Below are 26135 nucleotides of genomic sequence, written 5' to 3'. Positions count from 1 at the left end.
ATTTGCAGCTAAGTCCGCATACTCATTTGCTTGGATAACCTGATGACTGGGCACCCAGAAAAGAGTTCGTTTTTTTGGATATTGACTGCACAGGTTTCGAATCTCGGCAATTACTTTATTGTGGCAGTTTAAATTTTTGACAGCTTCAATAGTAGAGAGGCTATCTGTGCAGATCGTAAATGGACCGGGGGTTTCCTTTGCAAATGGCGAAAGCCTCTGCAGTGAAGACTGAGGAATAATCAGGAAGTAAGGCTCCTGCGAAAATTATGTTTTCGCTGTTAACCACGGCAAAGCCGGTTTCAGAGATGTTTGTTGATGCATCGGTAAATAGCCAGTAAGAGTTACTCCTTTTGGAAAACTCTTCCAAGAAGAGCTCATAATATTTCATTTTTTGAGTTGGTGAATTTGGAGATTGAAAGACGAGCTGCGTAGCTGCCATGGAGGATAGCAGAGGCGTAATTTGGGTTTTCCTGGGGATTGTATTTTGTGTTGTTTCCAGACCATGGCGCTGCGTCGTATGGTTGAGAGTACTTTGTGTTTACGTTTGGAATTTATGGCACTCATAAAATATTTGTTGAGTAGCAGCCGGTTGGCTGACCGCGAGAGTTTTTGCAGCAGCCTGAGTCTGGATTCATAAAACCTATGTATGTATGTATGTTTGATGGACGGAAGGCCAACTTCTGCTAATGTTTGCTGGAGTTCATTTGCACATTCAATTCATTCTTTCAAATGACATTGTTCCGAGCAACAGAAATAGTTCACAATAAGAGCACATGGTTTCCCGGGTCAGTTAGTGTTAGTGTTGTGTTGCTCATGAGTGAGTGAACAAAAAAGAGTTGTTCACTTAAGTGATGTAACGTGTCACCTACGCACGTCTGTGTATATAAATCCTGCCAGGCTAGCTGTTATTCAGCGAACGGAAGCACACGCTTTGGGTTTGATGTTCTTGCCCCGGGAAGCTAGCCGCTTGATCGGACCGAGCGCTCCCCAAATGTCTTCTCCCTCTGCTTCCACGCTCGCTTCTCCGATGGCTGAGCGCTTTCCAGACAATCCCAAAGGTTTAAACGCCACTTTGCTAGGCTTGCGGCTGCTGTTGTTTGCTTGCTGGCTTCCTTGGACGATCGAATCCGCACTGATTAACTCGGTTTACTAAGCGCCAAGACAACTCTTTGATATTTTCCTTTAGCCCTTCTCTTCTTTTCTCGCAGCACTTACCCCAATCGGACTCAGCGCTATACGGCTTCTGACGACCTCGCAGTCGAATCTTAGATTTAGATATTTAGATTTCCTAGAGTTTTTCTTTCACTAAATTCTTTTTGTTTCCTTTTCGTCGGGCCGATGCGCAACCGACTCAATTGACTTTCACGAGGGAATAGTGACGCCAACGTTCTGGCGGCAAATCCTCTAACAAATCCTCCTGGATGCATTTTCAACCGAGATAGCCTGACGTTTCGACCTGTTAACGCCTTTTTGGTTTTCTGAGCTCTAGATGGCGCCCCAAAAACTCGGAATTTCGGAATTGCGGCCATGCTGAAATGGACACTAGCTACACGCGAAATCTTCCTCTATCTGGACCGTTTATAAGAGAGACAAAGCGAAATATTCGCTGTAGCATTGGGGCAAGTCTAAGATATTTAGATAAATTAAAACGAGGGGGAACGTTGTGAGTTTATACCCGATACTTAGTCAGTATGGCTCTCCTCCGGCAGACGCCGCTAATATTAATCGACACGACAAAGAGTGCGTGCGAGAGAGGCAGAAAATCAGTCTGAGCGTGACATCGGGCGCTGCGTAGCCAGTGCAAATTTATCTGATCTGATCCAGATTCAGCAACCTAATAGATATGATCATTATCTATGCTTCTGCGTTTTTAGTTTTCTCGTATCTTCAAATTGTGGATGCCACAGATTTTCATCCTTTGTGGGGCAGAACGGGGTGGGGCGAAATTTTGAGATATACGTTTTAGAGTGAGATCTAACAGGAGTGCGAATACCAAATTTGGTTACTCTAGCGTTAATAGTCTCTGAGATTTGTTAATATCCCCAGATTTTCGTCCTTTTGCGGGGGCGGAAGGGGGTGTGGCGAAATTTTGAAACGCTAATGTTTTACTAGATCTAGCCGCTAGCTAGATGTTTGTTTTATGTTTTATGTTTTACTCTAAGCAAAGCCGCCTATGCTACGTGTGTGTTAGAGAGAGACAGGGCGAGAAAAAATGAAATTGTTTTCTTGATGCTGGCTATAATAATAATACTATCCAATTCAGATTCTGCAGTCTAAAATATATGGTCATTCTCTACGACTCTGCGTTTTTGGTTTTCTCATTTCTTTAAAATTGTGGATGCCACAGATTTTCGTGGGGGCGGAAGTGGGCGGGGCGAAGTTTTGAAATATTTTTGTAGCAGTGACATATCACAGAAGTCTGGATCCAAAACATCGTTGCTCTAGCTCTTACAGTCTTTGAGCACTAGGCGCTAATAGGGACGGACAGACAGACAGGGCTCAATCGACTCGGCTATTGATGCTGATCAAGAATATATATACTTTATGGGGTCGGAAACGATTCCTTCTGGACGTTACACACATCCATTTTCACCACAAATCTAATATACCCCAATACTCATTTTGGGTATCGGGTATAAAAAATAGCATTTCTACACAAACGACATATAAATATATTCTATAAAGCATAAGCTCACATATGTATGTATATTGTGACTGAGTTGCGGGTATAAAGTAGAGCAAGCTTTTGCCGCGGCTCAAAACGTCCCGCGGTTTAAATTAATATTTAAAACGTTGGAACGTTGTGAGTAGCTCTACATATAGTAAATACTTAGTCGCTGCGTAGCCATTGAAAATTGATTTGTTCCTTTTGGCTATAATAATGGTCTGATCTGATCCAGATTCGGCAATCTGGAGATATGGTCATTCTCTATGATTGTGCGTTTTCAATTTATTTGTATCTTACAAATTGTGGATCGAAAAAAATAAAAATCATAGATAATCATTATTTTTGAGTTTTCGTTTTTTTGATCAAGAATAATGAGTCTAAATTTTATCAAATTACTCAAAACTAATGATTATCAATGAAAAAAAATGTATACAATTTAAATATAATCATTACCAAGGGTTTTTATACCCGATACTCAAAATGAGTATTGGGGTATATTAGATTTGCGGTAAAATTGGATGTGTGTAACGTCCAGAAGGAATCGTTTCCGACCCCATAAAGTATATATATTCTTGATCAGCATCAATAGCCGAGTCGATTTAGCCATGTCTGTCTGTCCGTCTGTCCGTCCGTCCGTCTGTCCGTCCCCTTCAGCGCCTAGTGCTCAAAGACTATAAGAGCTAGAGCAACGATGTTTTGGATCCAGACTTCTGTGATATGTCACTGCTCCAAAAATATTTCAAAACTTTGCCCCGCCCACTTCCGCCCCCACAAAGGGCGAAAATCTGTGGCATCCACAATTTCGACGATACGAGAAAACTAAAAACGCAGAATCGTAGAAGATGCCTATATCTTCTAGAGTGCAAAATCTGAACCAGATCGTATAATTATTACAGCCAGAATCACGAAAACAATTTCACTCTTTCTCGCTCTGTCTCACTCTAACACACAGGTTTCATTGTCGGTTTTGCCAATTGCAAAATATGAGTTCAAGGATCTCAGAACCCATAAGAGCTAGAGCAACCAAATTTGGTATCCACACTCCTGTGATATCGGACCTTGACCGTTTCATGTCAAAATTTCGCCACACCGCCTTCCGCCCCCGCAAAGGACGAAAATCTGAGGCAACCACAAATCTCAGAGACTATTAAGGCTAGAGTAACCAAATTTTGTACACACACTCCTTTAAGATGTCACTATAAAACGTATATCTCAGAATTTCGCCCCACCCCCATCCGCCCCCACAAAGGACGAAAATCTGTTGCATCCACAATATTGCAGATTCGAGAAAACTAAAAACGCAGAATCATAGATAACGACCATATCTATCAGATTGCTGAATCTGAATCAGATCAGATCATTTTTATAGCCAAAGGAAACAAATCAATTTGCAGTGGCTACGCAGCGCCCGACGTCACGCTCAGACTGATTTTCTGTCTCTCTCGCACGCATTCTTTGTCGTATCGTTTAATATTAGCGGCGTCTGCCGGAGGAGAGCCATACTGACTTAGTATCGGGTATAACTGTAGAGTTGCGGTGTCCGCAGCAACTCACAACGTTCCCCCTCGTTTATTATATAACTTATAATGATTACGGTCCCGGTCATTTCATCCACTGTGCATCCACGTTGTTCTTCTTCTCACAGGCACGTATTTATGTATACATACATATGTATGTACATATACATTTTTCTTACCCCAATTTTAATCCATAGCTCATCTATAAATATGAAGAACAGCTCTTTCTCATAGTATTTTAAATTCCCAATGAAGTTCACTTCTCCATTTCTCTCGAAATCTCTCTCTCTTCAGCGGCGGTATCTACGGAAATAGCTCCTGTCTCTGGGGCAAGCGTCAAGTCTGGCTTGCCATCCGGGCGTACAGCCATCTTTGAAAACAAAGCTGGCGCTGGAGGGCAGATGCAAGGTGGACACCGCTGCCGATCAGGATTTCTACTACAACCAGGACAGTTGGCTTAACTCGTCGCAGGCCTCGGCATTGATGACTATTTAGATGAGGCTCTGGTCGACGACTATGGAATCACTCAGAATGATGACAGCCATGATGACTTGGACAGTCACCTATTGAGGGGCGTAAGTTTTCTCTGTTTCCTCTTTTGTTCCACCTACTTATAATCCGTTTGTACAGAGCAAAGAAAACCCGGCCCCAACGAGTTGCCTTACTATTGGCGATCAGGAGATCATGGACCGCAAAGACCTATTCGACAAGCAGCGGCAGGAAATATTACTTGCGCCAGAGCAGGGGCAGCTCGAAAAAGAGCGCCCAAAGATCAGGGCCAAAAAGGATTATCTTCAGCAATTGACATTTCAATGCCTAGGAAAACCTCCCGAAGAAGATTAATCCTTAATCCCTCTTATCCCTAAGAGGACCTATAAAGTACCAGCCGACAGCAGCAGCTCTATTACAAGTAACCGGTCCCCATGTCTAACAGACTGACTGAAATGACTCAAAACAATACATTTAAGAATATAAATGTTTCAAATCTTTTATATGTGAGACAAGGTCTAAGGAAGGCCAACGGTTGCGAGAATTTTGAACCGAACACTGAAATGCTGTTAAAAAATCCCAGCGACATCGTTATTGACGATAGTGATGTTAGCGATTAGTATATTATTAAGACTTTATTATTATTAATATGTCTTATTAAGACTTAAGGTTATTAAATAAAATGAATTAAAAAATTATTTCGAATAGGCCAATCATGTAGGAAATAGATTAATCAATCGCATAAAATTATGATGGCATTGATAAATGTTCTATATAGCTAGTAATATTCGTCGGAATATCAAAAACGAGGAATATGTAAAATAGAACTTGAAGTCGTCAGTATTTATGGCATATTTTTAAAATGAGGCGGTATATTTCGGTGCTGTTCTGAAGGTCATACTGTAGAAATACTGGTTTCGCCGCGCTCCCATGGTATTTTTGTCAATTTCATCAATCTATTAATTTAATTTTCAATGTTATATAGAAATCCAATAAAAGGAAGTATTTCGAATAGGTCAATCATGTATAGAATTGATTCATCAATCGTATAAAATTATGTGGGCATCGCTAAATGTTCTATATAGCTAGTTATATTCGTCGGAATATCAAAAACGAGGAATATGTAAAATAAAACTTGAATTCGTCAGTATATTTACGGTATATTTTTAAAGTAAGACGGTATGTTTCGGTATATTTTCTGAGGGTAGGACGGTATATTTTATCGATAAGTCCGCGGTCACACTAGTGATGTAAATTTGGATGAAAACATCGATGTCGATGTCCATCGATGTTCTCAAAATCAAACATCGATGTTGGATTGATACATCGGATTGATTCTTCGATGCATCGATGATGACCGATGTTTCAAAACTTTATGCTTTCATAGCAGTCTTTTACATATCATTGTAGATCAGAGATAACTATTATTTCAAATAAGTACTATTTGTCAATGCTTTGCAAAAACCAAAATGCGGCCCGTTCAAAATACACCCAGAAGATGCCATTAACGTCAAAAATTGCATTGCAATTTTGTATAAATTAGGACAGGTACTGTTCATACCGTCCCAAAAACACGAAGGACTGCTTTCAAATGAGGCAGGCATTGCTGTGTTTGCTGCTTACAGATTTGAAATTAATTGATCGATGTTTTGCAAAACATCGATACATCACTCGACATCGGTAGAAGTAAAAACATCGGAAAACATCAGTAAACATCGGCAGAAAAACATCGATGCTCGATGCATCGATGTTTTTTTTACATCACTAGGTCACACTGGCTCCGGAAAACGAAATTAAAAGCGAAAAATATAAGATTGAAGGAAAATTTAATCTCGAAAATTCGTAAAAATCCGCGATTCTTAAAACTTAAAAACTATGAACGCCTTCCCAGGTACGTTCGCGTTTGACGAATATGGTCGGCCTTTCATTATTTTGCGTGATCAGGAGAGCCAGAAGCGCATCACAGGAACAGATGCCATCAAGGTAAATGAAAACTATGATCCGATTGTCCCAAGTGGACAAACCTCCTTTTAAAAGGAATGAATTTTAAAAAAAGGACTCCAAAAGGTCTTTCCCAGTGAATTGTAGTATTGTCTTCCGCATAAAATGACGCATCGCCTGCCGAATGTTCCAGATGTTCATTCCAGCCGGAATTTTTATGAGAGACAGTAAAATGCATTCATAAAAGTGTTCAACTTATCCTGCCAGTGGAGTGGACAGGGATGTTGGAAACGAGTTTTTCCTTCAGCTATATTATTTAGTTGAAAATGCATCAAACTGACGTCATTTTGTCAGTTTTGAGGTTAAAAAGCCGCACAGATGTTCGCCGTTAAAGCGCCGCAGCGTGCCGCCGGCTGAGTCACGCGCACTGTGAAAACTTATGGTTGGTGAAAGATAGGTAATTAATAGTCTTTTCTTGGTATTGGTGTTATTTGCAGACGCATATTATGGCGGCACGTCAGATCGCCTCGACTGTGAAGACGTCTCTGGGACCCAAGGGTCTAGACAAGATCATGGTCAGCTCTGATGGCGATGTGACTGTCACAAATGACGGTGCCACTATTATGAAACTGATGGAGGTGGAGCACGAGATTGCCAAATTAATGGTGCAGTTGTCGCAGTCGCAGGACGATGAAATTGGCGACGGCACCACTGGCGTTGTTGTCTTAGCCGGTGCACTGCTAGAGCAGGCAGAGAGCTTGATCGACCGTGGCATTCATCCCATTCGCATTGCAGATGGCTTCGAGCTGGCTGCTCAGTGCGCCATCAAGCAACTCGATGCAATTGCTGAACCCTTCCCCGTGGATCCTAACAATAAGGAGCCACTCATTCAGATAGCTATGACCACGCTGGGAAGCAAGATTGTGAACAAATGCCATCGTCAAATGGCCGAGATGGCAGTAGACGCTGTCCTCAATGTGGCCGATATTGAAAAGAAGGATGTCAACTTTGAGCTCATCAAGATCGAGACTAAGGTCGGAGGTCGCATGGAGGACTCGATGCTGGTGAAGGGCGTCATTGTGGACAAGACTCTTAGCCACTCGCAAATGCCCAAAGAGTTGAGAAATGTTAAGCTGGCCATCCTCACCTGCCCATTTGAGCCTCCCAAGCCCAAGACCAAGCATAAGTTGGACGTTACCTCTGCCGAGGACTACAGGGCGCTGCGCGAGTACGAGCAGGAGAAGTTTACGCTGATGGTCAAGCAAGTGAAAGACGCCGGCGCCACTCTGGCCATCTGTCAGTGGGGCTTTGACGACGAAGCCAACCATCTACTGCTGCAGCAGGATCTCCCCGCAGTACGCTGGGTCGGTGGTCCTGAGATTGAGCTCATCGCTATTGCAACTGGTGGTCGCATTGTTCCGCGGTTTGAGGAGCTGACTCCTGAAAAGCTCGGATCAGCCGGTCTAGTGCGTGAGATGGGTGAGTTTCGATGCTTGCGCATGTCTCAGACACTATAATTGATTTATGTCTTCACTTTTAGCTTTCGGCACGTCGAAGGACAAAATGCTTGTGATTGAGGAGTGCAAAAACTCAAAGGCAGTCACAATCTTCCTGCGTGGAGGCAATGCAATGATCATTGCCGAGGCCAAACGCTCTATCCACGATGCGATCTGTGTGGTGCGCTCGTTAGTCAAGGACTCGCGTATTGTGTACGGTGGTGGAGCCGCAGAGATCAGTTGCTCCCTGGCTGTGGCCAAGGAGGCCGACCAGCTGTCTACCCTGGAGCAGTACGCATTCCGCGCCTTTTCCGTGGCCTTGGAGAGCATTCCCCTGGCCCTGGCCGAGAACAGCGGTCTCCATCCGATTGAAACGTTGTCGGAATTGAAGGCCAGTCAGGTCGCTGAGAAGAAACCTAGCTTGGGTGTTGACTGCATGCTGACCGGCGATTCGGACATGAAGAGCCACAATGTTGTGGAGTCGTTGAACTCGAAGAAACAGCAAATCTTGCTGTCCACCCAGCTCGTCAAAATGATACTCAAGATCGATGACGTGCGATCCAAGAACGATGGTAGCATGTAGAGAGTGCCCTCGCCACGCAACACACATCAATCAGCACCCAGACATAGATTTTTCACACATCCCCTTCGCTTTGCTATTTTCTCACGAACACCCGCGAATCGCCTCATCTACTTATGTTTATCTGTATTAATTGTTTCAATTTATTAATCAACAACTAAATTCTTTTGAAAAGAACAAAAATTATATAAAAAAGGTACACAAATACACTAAAATTCAACTAAACTTTGGCTCAAACTCAAACTTTCCTGCCGTTGATGCTGGCCAGCTGGTTTCTGTTAATCTGATCAAAGAAGAGCAGTCCGGCCGCCCGCTCCACCGTCTCTGGTGGTACCTGGAACACATTTAATGGGGTGTCGTTGCTAATCACCTTGTTGGGCATTACGTATGCCTCCATGTGTAGTTTGTGATCGGCGGCCTCGCCCACGATAACCTTATAGAAGTGAGTGGGCACGGCAACGGTGTTGGACCCGATGACTTCGTACTTGACATACATTTTGCCGTCATCCTCCTTGTGGGGGAGGTACAGTGGACCCGTGCAGACATACACATTTGAGTAACTCTTGGTTAGCTTGCGCACGTGCATTTCCAGAGAGTTCCACGCGTCGCGATTGAACCCCTGGCCCACCTGGGGCGCCATGTTCGACAGGTAAAAGGTTTCCTCGCAGTGCTTCTGGTGCAGTCGATGGTTGCCAGCGGCAGCCATGTGACCACGATCAAAGCCAGACTTTCTATAGTCAGTGTTCTGTGATCGGAAGAAGGGATGTATGCTCTCATCTGGTTTGAAGTCGCATTTCGAACGATCCACAGAATCGTTTTTTGCCACTGACTCCGCTGTGAGGTGCTCAAACACCCAATGCGGAATACGATTGCGTCGGTCGTAGGAGAGCACATAGTCTGAATGGGAGCGCACGTTGTCCAGCCCTGGAAAGCCAAACTTCATGATCTCCGAGATTCGCGACGGCGTTGCAGTCAGGTTTACATTGGAGGCCACAAGACTAGCGGCTGAAACTGTCCCAAATGTCGGCAGTCCAGGCAAGCGCGGAAAAACATCGCTGCTCTGCTGGAGACGTTCTGTTCGGGAGCCTAGGTAATAAGCTCCCAAGGCAGTCGCACTGAGGGCTAACAAGCCGCGTACTCTAAGCCCACTCATATTAAAATTGTAATAGATAAAACGGAAAATATCAGAAGTTCCCGCTATTGCACAATTCAAGAGATGTTCAACAGCTGACCTAAAATATGCGATACATATCGATAAATATATATCGGTTCAAGTATGGATCTTTCGCGTGGCAGCACCCGCTGGAACGGTGGGATATTTTGACAGATGTGAAACCTCGATTAACACTGGCAGCTTCTACAATCTACAAGCCGTCAAAAAGCAGCTAACGAGCATATAATACACGAGGGGGAACGTTGTACATTTATACCCTACATTAAAAGACAAGGAGTGCGTGCGGGAGAGACAGAAAACGTGTTTGAACGTGTCGTCGGGCGCTGCGTATCCACTGCAAATTGATTTGTTCCTTTTGGCCATAAAAATGATTCGATCTGATTCAGATTCGGCAATCTGGTAGATGTGGTCATTCTCTGTGATTGTGCGTTTCTAGTTTTTTCGTATCTTCAATATGATTACAAAATTTGGTCGATCTGGTATAATTCTCTACGAATTCTGCGTTTCTGCGTTTTTGGGTTTCTCGTATCTCTAAAATTGTAGACGCCACAGATTTGCGTCCTTTGTGCGGGCAAAAAGGGGCGGGCCGAAGTTTTGAAATACACTTGTAACAGTGACATATCACAGATGTCTGGTTTGGGGGTGAAATCGTAACTAACTAACTGTATGCCTTATGATGCTTTTGCTGCCGTGAGCGCCGTGTGGATCGTGGATTGTGGATCCGAGCGCCCCTCCGAGCGCGCGAGAGTGAATTGGGACCGGGGCGCACGAAGTTGGCACAGTGCGCGGAAATTGTTTACTGCTGGCCTGAACACTCATTTTGAGCATCGGTTATAAAAAGTTTTGGAATGAATTGAGAAATTTACACAATTTTAAATTAGTTAATTTTATATTTTATTGGCTATAATGAAACAATCCATATACATACAATAAACGTTGCTCTTTGGACTTCCGTGAAAATTGCAGAAGCTCTCCTTGGAAGTTGGTTTGGCCCTGGCTGCTTCGCATTCTGGTGCTCCTCCTCCTTCTGGACTTCCAGCATTTTCCGAAAAATCTCCAGAAGATTTTCCAGCTACATCCGCAGTACTATCATGCGAAATGTTCATAGCGAGATTTTCCATCTAAGCTTTCCTATTTGACATGCGTGTATTGTTTGTTTTTTTTTAATGGCTGCAAAATGCTAATCATAAAAAGCAAACACATACATGCAAACATACATATTACTTATTACCATTACTGGCCATTCCATTTGGTATTGTGTCAGTTGAATTTTTTTTTATTAGTCCACAACGATTTAAAATTCATATTATGATATGATAAATATATATCTAGGCGCAAACTATTTTTTATTACCATTCAGTGCTTTCAGGGTTGCATTTGAAAACCATCGGCTAACTATCGCATAGAAATATGCGGTTTAGGAACATCCAAAATGGATGATGGATATTGTCGTCAGTATGAATAGCCTATAACGAACCTTACAATTTGCCTTGGCTGTTTTTGCCTGTTGTCCATACACTTTTTTATTGACCATTCAAAATTACGACTCTTTTTATCGTCGCAGGAGTGAAGCAGTGTGGCCGCCTGACCTTCAGAAATACCGTAAATATACCGATGAAAAAAAACCTAGCCTACTAAAACCCCCTTTTTTTAACCAGGATCTCAAATTGAATATAACTGCGAAAATTTAGTCTACTAATAATAATAGTTAATAATAATAATAAAAAAATAACATATGTTTATGCTCCCGTTTCAAATCCCGCAAGATTTCATCTTTTTCAAAAAGAAAACATTTTCCTTGATAAAATGAAAAGTAAACGGTTTTTTATAAGACGAAACGAATCTTAATTGTTTGCCTTCTGCCATGACCGAGGACTACCTCACATGCTCAAACTGCAGCGGAAAGCCTGCAGAATATGACAGATCCTCCAAGATAAAAATCACCAATCCGCCATGAACGTCTCTCCGCAAATCCTAGGTGCTAGAAAGGTGAGAAATGTCCCCTCGTTGGCCGTACAGCGTATCCTTCAACAGGCCTGCGTTGATACTCGTCGGCACTACTCGGCAGAGCCGGATTACAAGCCCACGGTTCTCCTACAGAACCGCAGATGGATACGAGCTCCATAGCTCAGGTTCTTATGGAACTGCAGAGGTTAGTAGCGGACCTCAAAACGGCAGTAACAGGTATCCTACAATCCCTCGACGAACTGCGTAACGCAGGTACACCCCTACCCTTACAATCTCTCTGAAAACCATAATGCTGTCGGGCCTGAGGATCGGATTCTGGAACGCCCGTAGCCTGGTTTACAACACTAATGGCTGGCTCTATTTGTTTAACTATACCCAGGGAAAAACTACCCGCTCTACGGATACGAGTGTTACAGAGCTGAACACCCATCCAACAATTCCAGAGGAGGAGCAGCTGTATTCGTTCGGAAGGATATTTCCCACTACCAATTGTTCTGTGCAATTGGAGCACATTCAGCTTGTGGCGGTCATGGTTTTATTGCTGCAGCCTATCGATTCCCTGGTCAAGCACTGATTTCGACAATCTTCTGTCGTAACTGGGTTGGAGGAGACTTTAATGCGAAGCACAGGCTTTGGGGCAATCACAGATGGTTGGCGCTGCATGACGCTCTAACCAATGGCTCGACAAAAATTCTAGCGACAGGAAGCCCCACCTTCTACCCACCGTTTCGGAGATCCATGCCCTCCTGCCTAGACTTCTCCATATATCGATCCATATATCTATTCCCAGCAATCAGCTTAGCATCCGTGAAGAGCATGACCCCAGCGACAACTTGTGCCCAAATAATTCTGTTGCCAAAGCCAGGAAAGCCACCGGAAGACCTCAACAACCATAGACCTTGTCGACCTTTTACAAAATGTTTTTAGGGCTGCATCCTACGAAGGATACTGAAGTCGCCGCAGGTCAAGGCAACCAGGCAGACCCTCAAGGTGGCAACATTTGCTGTGGTTCTCGGGAGCTAGCTGTGTCTACGATGGCACAGACAATCTACAGCAATACCTCAAGCTGTTTAAAAACTGGACCTGCCGATGGAATATCTCCATAAACCCTGCTAACTGCTTGGGAAACTCGTGGAGCAGCGTAGGAATCACACATACCTCTGAGTTACACTGGATTCACGTTTAACTTTCGACAGTCACATCCGTAGCGTGAGGAGCAGAAATGGTCCAGAAAATGTTCTGGCTAGTGGTATATCCGTAAACGGGACATCGCCAAGGACCTTAACGAAGAGCCATATTTGTAAGCTCATAAGCAAACATAATTTATTTGCGAGGCGTCTTGCGAAAACCAGATACCGGCGTAGGCTGGTCAGAATACACCCAGTCGACCTGCCCATCCTAGAAACCTGGACATATAATTGCACACATTTTTTTTAATCATCGTAATTTTTCCTTTGCTTGTTATATAAGTTGCTCTAACAGTAACTGCAAAAAACATAATTGTATCTGTGATAAAATTGTATGTTCAAATACAATATTCAAATTACCCAAAAAAAACAACATAAACAACATAAATTTTACGCCATAACTAGGGCAACTTAGCTTGTGCCTTCATTAAACATTTTTTTGTAGACCAATCTTAAATTTGCGTCGGAAATAATTGGTTAGGGCACTAAAACATTTCGGCTTCGTGCAAACAGCTGACGCAGTCCGATTCGGTTAACGGAACGTTGGCAAAAAATACATTTCTGTGCATAACAGCTCGGAACATACGCGGATGACCACGATATCTTTCACCTGAACTGCACTAGAATTTTTCAAGATTCATAAGTTTTGTGGATTCATTAGACCAAGAATGGGTATCGGGATCGAGATATAAACTGAAATAGCTAGTCATATCAAATCGCATATCCAAATCGACGAATTTGACCTCCAAACTTGGACATTAAAATACTCTCCACGAGCAATATGAATCTTGGCGAATTTTAGCGCAATTCAGGTGAAAGATATTGTGGAGTTTTTTGTAATTTAAAAGGATAGGATGGATCTACAAGAAGAATTCACAACCAGCACTATTTACCGCCGTTTCCCTCAAGGTGTTCACCTAATTAAATAAGGGGGGCTTAAGTGGGCTAAGCCGATTTTGTCTTCAAGGTATATTGGTCAAAATAGGTGGATTTTACCTGGAATGCATTCCGTTTCTGAGCCGTTTTGCCTGTTGTCCATACCCTTTTTTATCTTCCATTATGTAGCAAATGTGTATTTCTGAGTGTCAGACGGGTGTATTTTATATTTTATCGACACTGACATCAAGAAAAGCAACCATTGTGAGGCTATCAAAATCTTCCAAGTGTTTTTGTGGACATCAAGGCAGGTGCTACGTTTTCGTAGGCAGTTTTTCCAACTGAACTGAACAGCGAATTTTTCCGTATCAAAACTTCTGTTTTATATCATTTCAATCGTTGTTTGTGCTTTAAGTTGCAACCATTAAGTGTAAAAATGCCATCAAGTATGAATAATAAACTGTAAGTAATGGTTCCAAGGTGCCATACAGAAGAAAGTGTGCAAAAATCGATTTTGTAGTGCAAAATGAAAGATAATGTAAAACAGTGCGCCACGACCCCTTTCCAATTGGTGGCATGTAGCTATGGTTGTAGTGGTTTGTAGTGAAGTAGCTGGTGTAACCTGCTAACAAAATTACGGTTTTGGTGTTGGTTTTTTTCTTATACACACTCACCAATCTACATAAGTGTTGGTACTTTTTAAGAATGTGTGACGCACACAGAAGAACAATAGAAGAAATGAGTAAAGAAATCTGCCAATCTTGTACACACAAATGATTGTAGCATATTTCGTAAGTAAAGTAAATAATTCGTTTAAGAAAAACGCCTTTCTGCTTTTTGACTACATATGTCTTGCGATATTTATTTTGTTTTCCAGTCATCTTTTTGTGGTCGCCTGCGTGGTTGCCACCCTGTTTACAGCGTCGGTCTTTGGGAGATCTATCTGATTTCCTGTTTATATTTTCGTATATTATAGTTAGTTCGACTTATTCTAATTCCGTTGTCTGCTTATCCGAGATTATATAACAATTAAGTACTTTAGTCGCCAATCCATTCTGAACAATATGGCAACGCCTCGCACATGCTTCACACATGCATATGCGCTGTTATTTTTTGTTTACTTGCGTCCCTTTCGCTTCTAATTGGAATTATGTGAACAGAAGCAAGCAATTGAAAGTCTCCTGACTTTACAGTTACAGACGGTAGAAGAAACAACAGCACTTAGGTTCCATCAGACTCGCGCTTTTATTATGTCACAAAATGCACGCACACACACGTACCCTTGCTGTATGTACAATAAACAAGGGAAAATTCCATTCGATTCGCCATTGCACTTGATGCTTTACTGCGCGTGCAAGCGAGACAGCGAGAACATGAACAGGCAAACAACCAACAAAGAGCTCTCCCGATTTTAGGTCAGCGCTAGCCAGAGCCAGCCCAGCGTGTTCGCTTCTAGATGCTTCGTTAAGGGTGTCCGGGGGTGGTATTTCGATTTCCCGCCACCATAAGCAACCTTTCAGCTTACACGTTTTAATCTAATCATAGGAGCAACAAGTAATCGTTCTTATCGCTTCTGTTGTTTTGGGCCCGCAATAAAATATCGGGCTTCTTTGCTTTGTGACACTGCTTTTGTGTTAAATCTCCACGGCTTGTTTGCATATTTAGCCTCTTTTTATTGCGTCTTAAGCATGTTTGCACTCGGTGCTGAAATTCCCTATCTCGGAGCACAGCACTGCTCCTCCAATATTTGCGGACGCTGTCACGCTGTCATCTGTTTGACAATGTTACACATGCGATTTATCTAGAGATCTAATCTGCATCGGGTACTACAATGCTTTGTTTATTTGGTTGCTGCACGGGGCTCTGCAGGGACAAATAGCCCATTTCTACCTGCATATCATATTTGTGTGCCGTATTATATTACTTGGCGGTGCCATGTGATTGCCGCAATAGGTTAGTTTTAAAACATGCCTTTGCTGTATCTCGAACAATAAAACGGAAAATGTAAAATGGTTTACCGTTTGCGTGTGTGCAATCTAGACATTGAGAGCCGTAATCGCGTTGAAACTTGTTTATGGTTGAGTTGGTTGTTAAATTTCGATTGAGTTGGCATTGTTTTTGTTATCGCAGATTATTTATATTGATTTGCGCGAAGCGTCGCACACGTGCTGCCGAAAAGCTCTCGCCCCAAATTTGCCACAAATAAATCTTGTGCTTGGCAAAAACAAAGCTAATTTCTGTATTTATTTCTCCGATATTTATAGCTCGAGTTTTCAAGTGTTATTTACGTAGAAGGGCCTACTTTTGACGGCGTTTAGCAATGCAAACGTACATAGAATTATTTCCACATTTTGTATTTGTCATTTCGGAAGGGGACTCTGTTTGACCTTGGAACAGACAGAGGCCTCTATTAAACCTGAGGAAAGTTCTTCGTACCAGCTTCCACTTCAAATAGTATGTGTACCTATTCATCGGCAGCAGGCCATTTATCTCATAAATGATGCCGCCGCCGTGTGTATGTCGTCAGTTGCCAGCCAACGCTCAACGCTGCGCCACGGGAAACAATTCAGCTTCAGACAAGAGAACAAACGCAAACGGAGGGAGAAAACTGAATCCGGATAAGATCTTTCGATGTAAACCCCAAGCCTCAATAAGGAACACCAGCAACTAATCTGTGATAAGAAAACCGTTAAGTGGAAGCCAACTGAAGCTGTGATTGCTTTCCGTACAAATAGCTACGCCAATTGTGCCCAGCCCATCCATATCAATGACATCGACCAACATGCAGCCAGAGCGCCTGACTCAGTGGTACGTCCATCCCCTTAAAAGGTACATATACCATTCGATGGCATTACAGTGAAACCCCATCAGTTTCTATCTTTTTGATGTCCATGCATCCGAGAATTGCATCCAGTGGGATATTACACTGTCACCTCTTCGCCCGCTCCTGTGGGGGTAGACTCGGAGCTTTCGCTTTGACTGGCCATCATTCTCAATTTGAAATGCCTTGCCAAGTGCGCAGTTTGCCGATTTAATTGGTTGGCGGGCATGGATGAGAAAAACAAAATACTTTGCATATTTCCCCGTATGCCCGGTCAGCCGGCAAGCAATAATACATTCATACATATGTAGGTGGTGTGCTTGTTTGTGCTGTCCCGTTCCGTCCCGTCCCCCTTAATGTTCGACTAACAATCGAGAAGAACACAAAACACGAATGCGAATAGGTGAATAAAGAGAGCTGTCCGTCGACAGTCAACGTACCAATTTAATACTGTCATGGAATTGCTCTCTTTGTATAATATTCGACGTTGCGCAGAACTAACCAAATGTGTTCCAAAATCCACTAACAGTTGTATATCTGTCTGGGCTAATCTGTCTTTTGTCTGTCGTCCCCTCCACTTTTCTGTATAATACTGAACGAATAGTGAAATAAAGAGAGCTATCCGTCGACAGTCAAGTTAATCAGATTGTAATACTGTCATGGAATTGCTCTCTTTGTATAATATTCGAAAAGCGCCGACACATGTGCATAGTTTCGTAACTTGTACTTCGTCCAAACGGTGGCTGGCTTAACTACTTTTCTTCCTTTTCTGCAGGCCACAATAATACAATAAGGCCGGTTTTCATATTCAAGGTTCTTTCTGTATTCATAGCAAAAGTTATCTTCTTGATTCTCAAAATACATAGTTTACAATTGTGTTGCCTTTCAACAATTTCGCCCCGCCCGCTAATAATAGAACGCCCTCAACTTATATATTAGTAATGCATAGTTTGAATCCTTGAGTTGCCTTACAAACCGCCGCGTCCACGTCCGCCGGTGGGTCCGCCTTGCCAAGCTCCACGTCCGCCACCGCCTGGAGCACCAGGTGGTCCGCCACTACCTCGTCCTCCGCCCGGAGGTCCGCCTCTGCCCCGACCTCGAGCTGGAAATCGACCAAACGTTAATATGCAAACTGAAGTGACGCGCCGCGCGGCAAAACAAAAGCCGCCTACTCACCCTGTGCACGCAGAATGGCCGCCTTGCCGCGGCCGGCCGTTCCTCCCAGGCCCTTCCCCGTCTGTTTCTTGAACATCGGTGCGTTCTTTAACATGTCCGGAAGGATCAGAAAACGGATTTTCGAGCCACGAATGTAGACATTCTCCAAATTGCCGGTGCGTCCATCGCGGTAGGTGACTGTAATCTGTGTCATTTGGCAATTCATGTTGTCTTCGGCTTCAATGAGTTTGCCGCGGTACACTTCGCCGGTAATCGTCTCGCAAGTGATTATGTGGCCCTCGGCCTCATGTAAAACCTTAATGGGCACACCGATTGACATTTTTGCGTTATTTTTATGTGTTTTCCGAACGTTTTTAGCTTTTAATTATTGATTTTTCTGCAGTTCGACGCTGATGAAATATTTTTACGAATTTTCTTTTCTCAAACGTTTACGAGGCGAGTGTCTGTGTGTGTATGTGTCTGGCGCGGTTTTGACAGCTGCCAGCCGCCATGTTGTGCGCGTGAGCGCACGGTTGTATTAGCCTCACGACATTCACGTCCCTATCGATATATTTTTATCGTTAGTCAGCCCTCGACTTAGATAAGGGCGCGAGCATATCTAATCTTTGAAATATAAACACTTACTTGTTAATGCACATACATACGTACTTTTGTCGTGAGAGGAGATTATTAAATGAATTGCTTTCATATTGCTGATAAGAGTACTGGCGTTGTGGCTATTACTTTGCCCTCAGCTATTGCGCCGTTAAGCAGTGTTTCTCGCCACCAATTAACTCCAAAATGATTTGGTAAATTTTGCCTCTACAAAATCAACGAAGGCACACTCCATTCAGTAGAGGGACTAAAACTAATTTTTGTATTTTTAATGTGCCTTTCTTCTCGTTTACAGCGACCCAATGTTTAGTAGTATTGTTAGAAGAGATTTTAATGATAGCGGAATTGCCGATGGCAAGTTCCGCACCATTTCGACTTCGTCTTGCGCCACGAACATGTCGAATGAGTCCTACCGCATCTCTCTTGGCGTAGGGCCTCTGTGGTGGTCCTGATGTCCCTGTCCACCACAGAACAGATCACGATAGGGCATCGCTCTTAACGGGTAAGCCCTGCAAATGGAGAAGGAGATTTGTGTTCCTCAGCTGAATTTGTTCATTTATTTCACAGGCTACAGCCGTAAGTCTTCGGTCGACTCGGCTGGTGGCAGCTTGTACGAGGTCAGTTCCCGGTCTTCGTCGCCCTCCTCCTCGTCAGAATGCTCTGACTCGGAGTCGCACAACGATATCCATTCGTTGTGCTCGGACGATGATTGCCAGGAAGTACTACGCCAGATCTTGCAGCATGACCAACCGGTGCAGATTTCCATCAAGCTGCATGTGACCGAAGACCAGTATACGAATTGGATGTCGATTTTGAACCCAGTCAACAACATGCTTTATGTCGCCTTCCCCAAGGATTTACCACCAGCTGGCTCCAAGGAGACCTTTCTCTCCTTGCTGGAGTTTGCCGAGGATAAGCTTGAGGTGGACGGCATTGTAATGGCCATGCGCAAAGACCATCCGGAGCGCACACGTTTGATTGAGGCATTTTTGTTTATGGGTTTTGAGCCAATGTCTAGAAAGGCACCACAGGCCCCACCATCGGCCATAAATGACAAGGATAACTACTATTTCCTATACACCATCGAGGGGTAGTTCTACGGCGCGAGAAACGATTTCCGAAGCAAACCATAACCTTTACATTATTACAACACTAATATGTATATCCACAAACTGCAATATACGTAGCAGCATCCCCAGATATCACGCCACACAACATATACATACTGACGACATATTGTCCCCAATGTGTTCAACGAAAGCAAACATTTTATTCAAATCTTGGTGTATATGTAACCGAAAATCGTTTTTAACTCGTCTTCAGAGCGGCCCGAATTATTGTGGTAGTCGTTCTATAATTCCCACTACTAATCTATTTGCGCAAGCCACGTTAAGAGCAAGCTAAATTGTCGTAAACTATTACATCAAACTATAACCGAAAAATATCCAGCAAAAATGTAAAAAAAAAAATTAAAAACTAAAAAATTAAAAAAAAAAAACAACTATGTATTAATCATAAGTTTATTTGTGAATTAACCAATATTTTTGGATTTATGTTTTCACTTTTTGTTTATATCCATGTTTTTTTTCAATCAGTTTATTTCATTTATTACTTATATTTAACCATTTGGGAATGAATCATACAAGTAGTCCCATGTTTTTTGTATACTATCAAATATTTTATTTATATTTTTATTAACATTTTGTACACCGTTTTGCGAAGAGAATGAGAAACAGCTGCAAAGGAGCACTCAAAGGGAAACACACATATTCATGTATAAGCTAGTGCACCTACGCCAGTAAATACATACTATATATGCAGATACAATATTAATAAAACTATAAATCAATAGATTCAACAAAAAAATCAATCAAATGGGAGTAATTGTTTGCTTCGCACGTTATTGTTCGTATCGATAATAACGCAGGGGGCCAAATACGCAGTAAAATTCTCAAGTGGTTCGCTTCTCATTACCTTCTCATTTTAATATTACAACCAATCCCGAGTCAGCGCTAACAGTGGAATGCAACGCGTGCCCATACCCGTAAAATAGTCCATTGAGATCGATGAGCCCAGTAGGATTGTCCTCTTCTAGATTGTCCTTAGTCCAGGCTGGGCTTAATTTTCCTTCAAAGAATTTACTGCCTGCGGAACTGATCAATCTGATCGCTGCACCTATGGAGACACCCGTTATTATCAAAAAATAGGGTGGGACAGTTTGTATCTTTCGCTTTGGATTGACCCATCCAAAGACGAAACCATAGCCCGCTGTGAACTAAGAATTACTCATAGGTCTCGCAGTTTCTGGAAGAGCATTCATTTGTATTGTATTTATATTCTTTCTTCCTGTTGAAATGTCGTGATTTATTTGAAGAAAGGAAATCATATCCACATAAAATCCACATGTTACAAATTTTTAGGTTTTTTTATAGCTTTTGGGCAATTTACCGTTTGAAACTGCAATGATATCTTTTAAGCTTTTTCGGATTACCTTCAGATTTCGCCAAGTACAAATAATTTCTAAGCGACCTAACAGATGAGATGGCCAGCGGGAAAATAACACTATTCGGCGTACATGCGTGCACTCATGTGTATACGAGTATATGTATGCACAAACGGTATATATATATACATATATATTTATTTATGTGTTGCTTTAAAGTTTTTAAGCTCTAGAGCAAATTCCTCTGCTGTTGTACATTGGAAAATTCAACGACTCCATATTGTTATGTATATATGTACATACATATGTATGTACTCCTCATAGCACATATATTGAGTTTATATGCGATAAAACTCTGACGAGCTCAACTAAAATATACATATGTACATATGAGGTTCCGAGCAGAGTGTCGTGTATACCGGGGTATATAACAGATAACGATATAACCTGGAATGAAAGAGTTTCCGAAAAACAGTCGAGTCTCGAACGTCAAATCGCTTGCACCACTCGACGCAGAAACTCTGTAAAGCTGACCGACAGCATACACAATATATAGCGATACAATGTTCAAGGAGGTAAGTGTTTGATGTGACCGGGGAAACGGAAAGAGATGGGACGGGACCTTATCTTATCAACATAGATAAGCGTTTGCTTGACTTTCAATCCTTTTTTTCGATTTTGTTTATTTGAATCACTTTGATTGTATCCGATCGCTGCTCTAGATTATTATATTGGCAACGCTTTTGGCGGTCGTGGCCCTGGCTATGCATCCGGATGCATCGATGGAAAACCAACACCATCGTCAGCTGGCCCACCATACTCGCAACGGGCATCTGAAGACAGTTAAACATCATTCACACGATCAGGAGCACATCCAACATGGCAAGCTCGCAGTTCCTGCGATCACTTCACACGTCCACAAGCAGCACACCCAATCCGCGTCACACAAGAAGCCGGGACAGAGTAAGGCAACCAAGTCAGTGCAGGGCCAAAAGAAGCATCGACACCTGCATGCTCCCAGCAATCAACGATCGAAGAACCGCAACCAGTCGCATGATGGCACCCACCACCAGAAGCGCCACTCGGGATCGCGTCGCCACTTTTAGCCAGTAAATTTTTTGTACATAAGATGTATCCATAGGCCCCAATAAAGCTGGAGAAGCAGTAGTTGAATTCACGAAAATTTGTTATTTCGCGCAACCTTTTTTGAATGCGCGAAGATTGGTTGCGTTGGCTGTGTGTGCCGTAAAAGCATTGGCTGGGAAAAGTCCAAGCAAGTCCCCTGCTCCAGGTCGGGTCGGGGGTTTCAAATGTGTAATTACGCTTGGCCAACCCGGCTTTCTGTTTATGTTTCTTCGGAAGCGCTGGCAGTCTCGAAAGCCGGTTTTGGCGAGCTAAGTGTAGCAAAAATAATAAAGCATATATATAAGATGTTTTGCTTTTATTGCGATTATGCCGGGGCGGTGTTAATTGTTTCTGGGGTCAAAAACTTCATCCCAAATGCCAGTATTTTTGGTACGTTTACACAACTTCGTTGGTTACAATAGTGGTCAAGCCGCTAGTGTTCATTTAAGGGTGATGTTCAGGGATTAGCCTTAGCCCCAGACTGGATAAATTGGTGGACGATAGTAGCTTCCGTAGCTGCGATATCTACCGTAGCCGCTGTATCCTCCGTACTTATATCCCCCTCCGTATCCGTAAGCTGGAATAGGAGCCGCATAGTAGCCATAGCTGACAGAGTCGGCAGTAGAGAGGTCACCCTCGGACATGAAAATTTTCCTCTTGGAAGAAACAAATCGATCTACGTTGAATTGGTCCGTATGGTGTGATATACTATAATTTTTTCACTTACTCCCACGGGTCCTGCAAATGTAGATGACGCTAAAAGAGCCAGCACTGAAAGCACAGCAAATGTCTGTAAGAAAACGGAACATAAAATGTTTTACACCCATTTGCGCATTTACACCCTTTCCTCTCGTCATCACACCTTTGTCATTTTTAAAGATTTAACGACTTGTTCCCGGCGAAGATCTGTTTTTCAACTGTGATTGCAACCAACAAGCTTACAATATTTATAGTGTTCACAACAGTCCGGAGATCGATTTTACACATGATCATTGATTTGGCAAACACTGGGAGGTCTGGAATAGACGTTATCCCAATCAGGGTCATGAAGATACATATCTTGACAAGTTAATTATAATTAATAATTTTTTAGACATATGTATTCTGTGATGGGGCATTAACAAATTTGGCACAATGAATTTAGTACTTAAAAACCTGATTGGTCTTTTTTACTCCGATTTTATAACAACGACGGCCCGGTTGACAACATTTAAATGCTTGTCGTTCACATTCAAAAAATTTATATTTGGCGCGCACCACTCGTATCCAGTCGATACGATAACAGAACCCTGACCTCACATCTAATGACGTAATTGCTTTTATTCAAAGCAAAATAAAAGCCGTGGGTTTAAAGGTGAAATTTAACTTCTCTTATGCCAGGGAGATAGCCTTGTTTAAGATAAGCATCTCCCCAACTCAATTTGACACCATTTGCTCCAACAAATTTTGGCCGGAGCATTTGGTGGTGAAGGAGTTTAAGGCTAAGAAGAAGAATAGGCCCCCCATATCCCTTCCAAATCTTTCCAGTGTGACACCCTCAACCTCAACTTCCTCTTCCTCAACTTCCCGTCTTGCTTCCACCTTTCCAAAAAACTAACTTCTCTTTTAGTAACCTATCAGAATGTAAGAGGCTTGCGTAGTAAGCTCAGCATTCTTTTCCAGGATAGTGTTGCATTTGCTTCCCACGTTATTGTGTTTACTGAAACCTGGTTAAAGCCGGACATTCTAAGTTCCGAGGTTTTGGCAGGTCGGTACACAACTTTTAGAAAGGACCGTTCGTCTCGACGTGCAGGAGGGGTCTTATTGCGGTGGACTCTTACTTCACGTCAGAATACTTCACAGTCCAAGTTCAACAGGAACTGGAATTCCTGTGTGTAAAACTGATTCTTCCCGCTTTCGCTATATTCATTACTTGCTCGTATATCCCACCTTCTTCGGAAATTTCAATTTATGAGCAGCACTTGTCCGCTTTAACCGCTGTCCGCTTTTTCCTCGCTATCTGATAAAGATCGTATTATAGTTCTTGGTGACTTCAACTTGCCAGGAACTGTTTGGTCTTCGGTAAACGAGTCTAGTATCCTAGTGCCCATGTCACGACATGACTTTGTTGACGGCTTGCTTGACCTGTCCCTGTCTCAAGTCAATCATGTGAAAAATTCCTTGGGTCGATTGCTTGATCTATGCTTTGTATCGGATCCGACCATAGTGTTGTTAACCCGAGCCCTTCCGCTCACTATACCTGAAGACGCCTACCACCCTACTTTCGAGGTGTCGCTAGATATAGGACCAACTGTATTGGATCGGTCGAGTAGACTACCTGAACGTGTCCGCTGCTTTCGTAAAACCGAGTTTGCGACGCTTAATAACCTAATTAGGGATTTTGATTGGTCCGCTTTGTACTTGTGCACTGATGTCACAAAAGGCACAAACATTTTTTACAATGCTCTTGGCACATTTTTTGATTCTTGTGTCCCGCTTTCTTGTCCGATTAGATCTGGAAAACCCCCTTGGTTTACCAAAGAGTTATCCAGTCTAAAAATCTTAAAATCAAGACTTTATAAAAAATTTCAAGAAGTGGGCTCTCCTACTTCTCACTCTCGTTATGTAATAGCTCGGTCAAATGCTCAATGCTATAAGAACTACCTATCTCGTTGCAGGATACGTTTTTCTCAGGATCCTAAACAGTTTTACTGCTTCGTAAACAGTAAGCGTAGAACGTCCGCACACCCATCCTCGCTATCATTTTGTAATACGTCGGCAAATAATGATCAGGCAATTGCCGATCTTTTTGCCCAGTTTTTCCAAACTACCTATTCTGAGGAAAGCTACCGAGGTCGAACGGCATTTTCAGTCCCTTGTTAAATGAATATTCCCTACTTCATGATCTTCGAAGTTAAGCCGGTGTTTTCACCGGGTCCAGACGGGGTTCCAGGTTGTGTACTCAGGTACTGCGCCGAGGCTCTGTGTGGACCATTGCTTAAACTATTCACCCTGTCCATTGATTCCTCTTGCTTCCCCCAATCTGGAATGAATCGTTTATAATTCCTCTCCATAAAAAAGGTAGCAAGTCTGATGCAAAAAATTATAGAGGTATAGCAAAGTTATCCGCTATTCCCAAATTTGTTGAGAAGGTTTTAACTCCGCATTTGCAACATCTCTGCAAGTCACTTATATCTCCAACCATCACGATCAACCACCACGAACTTGTTAGAGTTTACCTCTTTCATTATTAAAGGCTTACAGACGGATGTTATTTACACCGACTTTAGTAAAGCATTCGACTCTGTAAACCATTCCCTTTTAGCACATAAACTTGACCTTTTAGGGTTTCCGCCCAACCTCCTGAGATGGATTTCTAGCTATCTTTGTTCTAGGTCTCAAAGAGTCCTCTTCAAAAACTCCCTCTCTTTACCAGTAAAGGTTTCTTCGGGAGTACCACAGGGCAGCCATCTAGGCCCCTTACTCTTCACACTCTTTATTAATGACTTACCTTCAGTATTAACATACTCTCGAGTACTTATGTATGCGGATGATGTTAAGCTCTGTGTCCAGTACAAGGACATTTCATTTCATTCTCGCTTGCAATCCGATCTCAATAGCTTTCAGTCATGGTGTTGTGCAAACTTGTTACACCTTAATGCCTCGAAGTGCAAAGTTATGACATTTCATCGTTCTAGCCCTTTGTTGGCTCCCAACACCCTATTTGGCGGTTATCTTGAGAGAATTACCCTGGTGGATGATCTGGGTGTTATGTTAGACCCCAAGTTAAAGTTTTCCGAACACATTTCTACCATGGTAAATAAGGCCATGGGCGTGCTTGGGTTTATAAAGAGGTGGTCAAAGGAATTTGACGACCCCTATATAAGAAAGACTCTCTATACCTCGCTTGTTCGTCCGATCTTAGAATACGGCTCCTGTGTATGGTGCCCTCAGTACAAAGTACACCAGGACCGTATAGAATCAGTACAGAAAAACTTTTTACTCTTTGCTCTGCGGGGCCTTAACTGGGATGCGGGTGTAAGACTCTTAAGAATCTTACTCTAGTAGACTATTATTAGTAAACCTCCCATCCTTAGTTAA

The 26135-nt window shown here is 42.7% G+C and overlaps 6 protein-coding genes and 1 long non-coding RNA gene across 8 annotated transcripts; 3 read left to right on the top strand and 4 right to left on the bottom strand.

The window, feature by feature from the left end:
- The first annotated feature begins 6443 nt into the window (after nucleotides 1-6443).
- Nucleotides 6444-8916, top strand: CCT5 (chaperonin containing TCP1 subunit 5). Its single transcript, XM_001360060.4, has 3 exons — nucleotides 6444-6657; nucleotides 7113-8094; nucleotides 8156-8916. Exons 1-3 carry the CDS (start codon nucleotides 6550-6552, stop codon nucleotides 8692-8694), a joined length of 1629 nt encoding a protein of 542 aa, XP_001360097.1. The 5' UTR covers nucleotides 6444-6549; the 3' UTR covers nucleotides 8695-8916.
- Nucleotides 8811-9943, bottom strand: EndoG (Endonuclease G). The gene has a single exon (XM_002138097.3). The coding sequence runs from the start codon at nucleotides 9842-9844 to the stop codon at nucleotides 8930-8932; it is 915 nt and encodes a 304-aa protein (XP_002138133.2). The 5' UTR covers nucleotides 9845-9943; the 3' UTR covers nucleotides 8811-8929.
- Nucleotides 9944-10657: 714 nt separating this feature from the next.
- Nucleotides 10658-11541, bottom strand: LOC117183776 (uncharacterized). 2 transcript variants are annotated; one of them, XR_004468937.1, is made up of 3 exons: nucleotides 11097-11512; nucleotides 10794-11035; nucleotides 10658-10672 (listed from the first exon to the last, which is right to left on the bottom strand). It is a non-coding gene; the product is annotated as an uncharacterized lncRNA (long non-coding RNA). The 2 variants fall into 2 exon arrangements; XR_004468936.1 differs by lacking the exon at nucleotides 10658-10672 and having other exon boundaries at nucleotides 10736-11035; nucleotides 11097-11541.
- Nucleotides 11542-16420: 4879 nt separating this feature from the next.
- On the top strand, nucleotides 16421-20340 carry Oda (Ornithine decarboxylase antizyme). The gene is given in 4 exon segments (XM_002138095.3): nucleotides 16421-16704; nucleotides 18783-18936; nucleotides 18938-18989; nucleotides 19055-20340. Coding segments are annotated over 4 exon segments (774 nt in total). The 5' UTR covers nucleotides 16421-16663; the 3' UTR covers nucleotides 19582-20340.
- On the bottom strand, nucleotides 17517-18383 carry SmD3 (small ribonucleoprotein particle protein SmD3). The gene is made up of 2 exons (XM_002138096.3): nucleotides 17894-18383; nucleotides 17517-17819 (listed from the first exon to the last, which is right to left on the bottom strand). The coding sequence occupies exons 1-2, from the start codon at nucleotides 18210-18212 to the stop codon at nucleotides 17686-17688; spliced, it is 453 nt and encodes a 150-aa protein (XP_002138132.1). The 5' UTR covers nucleotides 18213-18383; the 3' UTR covers nucleotides 17517-17685.
- Nucleotides 20341-21374: 1034 nt separating the features above from the next.
- LOC6898042 (50 kDa gamma-zein) lies at nucleotides 21375-22107 on the top strand. Its single transcript, XM_002138094.3, has 2 exons — nucleotides 21375-21505; nucleotides 21653-22107. Exons 1-2 carry the CDS (start codon nucleotides 21494-21496, stop codon nucleotides 22034-22036), a joined length of 396 nt encoding a protein of 131 aa, XP_002138130.2. The 5' UTR covers nucleotides 21375-21493; the 3' UTR covers nucleotides 22037-22107.
- A 249-nt stretch (nucleotides 22108-22356) lies between these two features.
- Nucleotides 22357-23010, bottom strand: LOC6898041 (uncharacterized). Its single transcript, XM_002138093.3, has 3 exons — nucleotides 22918-23010; nucleotides 22783-22845; nucleotides 22357-22711 (listed from the first exon to the last, which is right to left on the bottom strand). The coding sequence occupies exons 1-3, from the start codon at nucleotides 22924-22926 to the stop codon at nucleotides 22526-22528; spliced, it is 258 nt and encodes an 85-aa protein (XP_002138129.1). The 5' UTR covers nucleotides 22927-23010; the 3' UTR covers nucleotides 22357-22525.
- Between the last annotated feature and the right edge of the window lie 3125 nt (nucleotides 23011-26135).

This window comes from Drosophila pseudoobscura, chromosome 3 (genome assembly GCF_009870125.1).
Source record: "Drosophila pseudoobscura strain MV-25-SWS-2005 chromosome 3, UCI_Dpse_MV25, whole genome shotgun sequence".
Lineage (NCBI taxonomy): Eukaryota > Metazoa > Arthropoda > Insecta > Diptera > Drosophilidae > Drosophila > Drosophila pseudoobscura.
This window is presented reverse-complemented; position numbering and strand designations above follow the sequence as displayed.

Coding starts and splice junctions, on each gene's coding strand:
- CCT5 (XM_001360060.4), top strand. CDS start 6,550: ATGAACGCCTTCCCAGGTACGTTCGCGTTTGACGAATATGGTCGGCCT. Junction 6,658..7,112: donor CAGGAACAGATGCCATCAAG/GTAAATGAAAAC, acceptor TGTTATTTGCAG/ACGCATATTATGGCGGCACG. Junction 8,095..8,155: donor CGGTCTAGTGCGTGAGATGG/GTGAGTTTCGAT, acceptor CTTCACTTTTAG/CTTTCGGCACGTCGAAGGAC.
- SmD3 (XM_002138096.3), bottom strand. CDS start 18,212: ATGTCAATCGGTGTGCCCATTAAGGTTTTACATGAGGCCGAGGGCCAC. Junction 17,820..17,893: donor GGCCATTCTGCGTGCACAGG/GTGAGTAGGCGG, acceptor GTCGATTTCCAG/CTCGAGGTCGGGGCAGAGGC.
- EndoG (XM_002138097.3), bottom strand. CDS start 9,844: ATGAGTGGGCTTAGAGTACGCGGCTTGTTAGCCCTCAGTGCGACTGCC.
- LOC6898041 (XM_002138093.3), bottom strand. Junction 22,712..22,782: donor CATTTGCAGGACCCGTGGGA/GTAAGTGAAAAA, acceptor GTTTCTTCCAAG/AGGAAAATTTTCATGTCCGA.